This window comes from Apium graveolens, chromosome 5 (genome assembly GCF_009905375.1).
Source record: "Apium graveolens cultivar Ventura chromosome 5, ASM990537v1, whole genome shotgun sequence".
NCBI classification, from domain to species: Eukaryota; Viridiplantae; Streptophyta; class Magnoliopsida; order Apiales; family Apiaceae; genus Apium; species Apium graveolens.
In genome coordinates this window covers 313,900,626-313,905,930 of record NC_133651.1, presented here as the reverse complement: position 1 = coordinate 313,905,930, position 5,305 = coordinate 313,900,626, and the positions used below count along the sequence as shown (strand labels likewise).

At 42.5% G+C, this 5,305-nt stretch overlaps 2 protein-coding genes across 2 annotated transcripts; both read left to right on the top strand.

The window, feature by feature from the left end:
* Positions 1 to 2,845: 2,845 nt before the first annotated feature.
* On the top strand, positions 2,846 to 4,288 carry LOC141661289 (uncharacterized). Its single transcript, XM_074468272.1, has one exon. It carries the CDS (start codon positions 2,846 to 2,848, stop codon positions 4,286 to 4,288), a length of 1,443 nt encoding a protein of 480 aa, XP_074324373.1.
* Positions 4,289 to 4,527: 239 nt separating this feature from the next.
* LOC141661288 (uncharacterized) lies at positions 4,528 to 4,959 on the top strand. Its single transcript, XM_074468271.1, has one exon. It carries the CDS (start codon positions 4,528 to 4,530, stop codon positions 4,957 to 4,959), a length of 432 nt encoding a protein of 143 aa, XP_074324372.1.
* Positions 4,960 to 5,305: the final 346 nt, after the last annotated feature.

Genomic DNA, 5,305 nt, shown 5'->3' with positions numbered 1-5,305 from the left:
GTCAGAAAAGGTCAATTCTAAATCTGAAGCTTCTGTTGGTAAAAAGAAACTTCCTAAGGCCAAAGGCATTGTGATAAGAGAAAGGACAAATCTTGAGGCAACCAAGGCTAAATCACAATTGCAGATAGATCCAAGGTCCAAGGGCAAAGAAAAGTTGGTGAACCTATAAAGGGTTATGTGACTCCTATGGATGAAGAAATTACTGTTGAAGATGCTGATCTTACTCTGACTTCAAGAAAGATTTCTAAGACAACCTCTGACATAACTCAAGTTGTTCAGAGTCAAGATATAGTTAGTTCTGATATTACAAAGAAGCAAGTAACCTTTGACATAGCTCAAGTTGACTTGATATCAGAAGATAAATCAAAAGAAACTTCTAACATTGCTCATGTTAAATCCTCAAAGTTACTCCTACCAGGATTCACCAAAGCCAAACAGACACAGCCTTTAAAGACTGCTGCAAGTGGTTTTGAAGCGAGAGTGGTTACTGGAAAGGAAGCAAGAGATAAATCTGGATTGGGTAGTGCTGATGAAAGAAGAATACAAAACACAACCAATGATCCAACTTCCTTAAGTGAACTAGGTGTTGGAGCAACTCCTGAAAGATTGAATCAATTAGAATCTGTACAGATGGTTTACCATACCTACTTGAAAGAACACATCTTGTTATACTTCATGACATATGGTAGGGTTTATCATATAAGGGAAAATGCTATTCCACTGAAGTATTTTGAAGAACTGGAACATGTTTTATTTTTACTTCAAATGAATGACAGAATAACAAAAAGTGTTGCAAACTATTTGAAGAATCAAATTCAGAGACAGAAAAGGCTTTATTCTGTAAAGTCTGACTGCACATATCTTCCAAAGTACAGAGATCACAAGGGTGATATTGTTGAGATGAAGCCTAACTCTGCTAAGATTATAACTACCTTTCTGGGTTATAAGGCTGTAGAATTCAATCTTGAGTCTGACAAGGCGTATCTGATCAGACTGGATCAGGACATAAGGAAAGCTAGGATTAATGATCTCAGGGTTGCTATCTTCTAAACTGGTGAAGATTCTGCAGAGCTTAAAGATGCTAAAAGGAGGATGATTGATGAAGTCAGATATGCTGAGAGATGTTTGTTAAAGAACTATCTCAGAATAACTCCCGACATCAGAGAGATCAGAAAGTGAAGCCAAGTCAAGATCTACAACTGCTCGAATTCTGATATGAATACAGACTGAAGTTGTTATCAGAAGTTAAAGTTGGTAAAACTTTAAGGACTGTAAGTTGTAGTTATCTAGTCAATTTCTCATGCATTTGTACTTAATGTTTTTGACATCATCAAATATCTGTTAAACTTGTATATTATGCTAATTTACAAGTTGGGGGAGATTGTTAGATATATTTGATAATGCCATGACTAATATAATTTATGTTTAGTTTTCAGATCTTACTTAAACATGACAAATCAGTACTTAACTGAAATCAGCACTTATACTGAAGTCAGAACTTAAGTCATCAGTACTTAGGTTCAGGAGATATTTATCAGAATATAATATCAGGACTTAAATGAAATGTTCAGATAAGGAAAACGGCTGATTGATTGAAGAGAAGATCGAGAAAAACATAATAAGAGATATGTATGAAGAAGGAATTCTATGAAGTATAAAATACTTGGAAGAAAAGATATCCGATTGATATATTTTAGGAAGCAAAATTATATTCCATATCAATTAGCGATTATCTTGTAACTGTGTAGTATATAAACACAGACATAGGGTTTACACTATAAGTGTTATCATTATCGAGAATATTATTCATTGTAACCCTAGCAGCTCTCGTGATATTTGTTCATCACTGAGAGAGGACAGCTCCATATTGTAATAGAGTTTATTGCTTTGAATAAAGTCTATTTTCCAATTACTTGTGTTATTAGAATTCGATTTGATTGTGCTATACACTGTATTCAACCCCCTTCTACAGTGTGTGTGACCTAACAACTGTCGAAATACATTTGGAGCCCGGGAACCCTACCCGGAGGTTGAAAATTGGAAAATGTTTAGAGACATCCTTTCAGGGGGAACTCATTCTGCTGCTAAAAGAATATGCGGACGTGTTCGCGTGGACACCGGAAGATATGCCCGGGATTGACCAGTCCGTGGCAATGTACAGTTTGGATGTAGACCCACGGAAAAGACCAATCAAACAGAAGAGGATAAACTTTTCCCCGGAGCGACAACAAGCTATAGATGAAGAAGTAGAAAAGTTGCTCAAGGTCGACATCATCTGTGAAATCAAGTACCCCGATTGGCTCGCCAATGTGGTGTTTGTCAAAAAGCTGAATGGAAAGTGGAGAATGTGTGTCGACTACACGAGCCTCAACGCTGCGTGCCCCAAAGATTCCTATCCCCTTCCCAACATCGATCAACTAATTGACGCAACTTCGGGCCACACCATGCTCAGCTTTATGGACGCCTTCTCAGGGTATAACCAGGTCCGCATGAATCCCGAGGATATCGCCAAAACATCCTTCATTACTCATCGGAAAGTCTACGCCTTTGTCATGATGCCCTTCGGGCTCATCAATGCTGTAGCCACCTACCAGAAAATGATGAACACAATCTTCAAGAGCCAACTGGGGAGGAATATGGAATCCTATGTAGACGACATGATCTCCAAGTCAGTCACGATCCTGTATCACATCAAGGACCTAAAGGAATATTTTGACAACTTGAGGAGGTACAACATGAAATTGAACCCGGAAAAATGTGCGTTCGGAGTACCTTCGGGAAAATTCCTGGGCTTCTTAGTCAGCGAAAGAGGAATCGAAGAAAACTCGGAAAAATCAACGCCATAATGGAAATGAAGATACCCCACACTCAGAAGGACATTCAGAAGCTGGCAGGATGTCTCGCGGCCCTACGCAGATTCATCCTGAAGCTGGCAGAAAGATGTCTCCCATTCTTCGAGTTCCTGAAAGGCGCCCGGAACAAGATATTGGTAGACTGGACCCCAAAATGCCACACAGCTTTTGAAGAAGTCAAGCGACACCTGATGAACCCCCCGGTGCTATCAAAAGCCAAACCCGGTGAGCCTTTATCCCTCTACATCGCTGCCGGCCCCAAGGCCGTCTCTTCTGCTCTAGTACGGGAGGAAGGAGGAATACAGAGCCCCATCTACTATGTCAGCCAAGTCCTCAAAGATGCGGAGACTCGGTTTCCAAACTTGGAAAAATTCACCTTGGCTCGCGTACATTCCAGCAGGAAGCTAAGGCAATACTTCCAAGGCCGAGAGATCAGAGTGGTCACAGATCAGCAGCTCAGAAAGATCATCCACAAGCCAGTCACCTCCGAAAAGCTATTTAACTGGGCCATTGAATTAAGCCAATTCAACATCAAGTTTGTGCAACGGACAGCGATAAAAGCCCAGGCCCTAGCAGAATTCGTCATGGAATGCACCTTCCCGGAGCATCAACCACCCGCTCCCAGCGAAATTGCCCAGGAAGAAGCTAACCCAGGCACAGACTGTTGGAAGCTCTATGTGGACTGGTCATCTACGGCCGAAAGGTCCGGAGCTGGCCTCATTCTATTCAGCCCGGAAGGTTTCACCATTCAACAAGCAATAACTTTTGCCTTCAAGGCAATGAGCAATCAAGCCGAGTATGAGGCACTCATCTCTAGGCTCAAATTAGCAAAATTGCTTAGGATTATGAAGATGATCATCTACAGCGACTCCCAGATTGTAGTCAAGCAAACCAGTGGAGAGTATATCGCGAAAGATCCAAAACTGGCACAGTATCAAGCAATGGTGCCGAATATCCTGGAAACCATCCCCGATATCACCATCCTCCAGATTAACAGAGAAGAGAACTCCAAGGCAGATGAGCTATCCAAGCTCGTACAAAATACATCGTATCCCGGAAGACCAGAACAAGACCAGATACTTAAAGCACAAGGCGGCTCGTTTCTTCTTGGTCAGCTGTATAGAATAACCTTTTCAGCGCCCACCCTGAAGTGTGTAGACCCAGATGAGGCAAACTATTGTCTCCGGGAAGTTCATGAAGGCATCTGCGGAGATCACTTGGTAGCCAAGGCTCTGGCGTACAAAATCATCAGGCAAGGATATTACTGGCCCACAGTCCACGCCGACTCTATCGCCTATGTTAAGAAATGCCCGCAATGCCGGAAGTTCAGCAATGTTCCCAGACAAAGCCCCAGTTTTCCAGCATCAGTATTATCTCCGATGCCATTCACCGTTTGGGGCATAGATCATGGGCCCCTTTCCTCGGGCAAAAGGTGACCTCCGCTACCTCCTGGTAGCCATATATTATATGACGAAGTGGGTAGAGGCTAAGGCCATGAGAACAATCAATTAACAAGATTGTATCAAATTTGTAGATTCAATCGTCATGAGATTCGGGATCCCGGTAGTTCTAGTCTCCGACAACGGGCCACAGTTTGTCGGGTCCGACTTTGAAGCATATTTGAAAGAACTCGGGATCAAACACAAAAGGGCATCGGTGGCACATCCTCAAGGAAATGGGAACCATACTTCTGGGTCTGGAAAAAAGGTTGGAAGAATCCAAGAAAACTTGGCCAGATGAGCTCCCGAAAGTCCTGGAGCTCCCGAAAGTCCCGTGGTCTTACAGGACCACTCCCAGGGCGGGAACTAATAAGACCCCCTTCAAGCTTGCCTATGGCTCCGAAGCCCGCATACCAGTCGAAACCGGATCCCCCTTCCACAGGGTCATCAACTTCGATGAAATTTCAAACATTGAAGGCCTCAAGACCAACCTGGAGCTCCTGGATGAAGTAAGAGATCAGGCTGTAAAAAATATGGAAGCCTATAAGGAAAAGACAAAGCTCTACTTCGCAAAGAAAGCAAGAATCAGAGAGTATGAAATAGGAGATTTGGTACTTCGGCACACCGAGGCCTCAGACCCAAAACTCGACACAACAAGAGTAAACTGATTCGGATGATTGGACATGCATGCATTCTAAGAACTCAGGCTACAAATATTCGTTAAAACAATCACGAGAAAGCAAAGAACGAACAAAAGTTCGAAAACTTACAAGAAAGCAGGAGAAATAAGGCGGCTATAAAGAGAAAAGCTCCCAAATTTGCCTTAAAGAAAAGTTGCAGAGAATTTGGGTGTTTGTAATTTCGTAAAGAAAAAAGAAATGGCAAAGGAGGAGTATTTATAGGCACAAACGAAGTAGTAACCCACTCAACTGCCACACGATCGTGTCCGTCGGATGAAGATACGTGGCACAATCCTGAGCGTCCAGAAAATAACCACCGCGGTTAATGATTACA

Excerpts from the sequence above, each read along its gene's own strand:
- LOC141661289 (XM_074468272.1), top strand. The coding sequence starts at position 2,846 with ATGGAAATGAAGATACCCCACACTCAGAAGGACATTCAGAAGCTGGCA.
- LOC141661288 (XM_074468271.1), top strand. The coding sequence starts at position 4,528 with ATGGGAACCATACTTCTGGGTCTGGAAAAAAGGTTGGAAGAATCCAAG.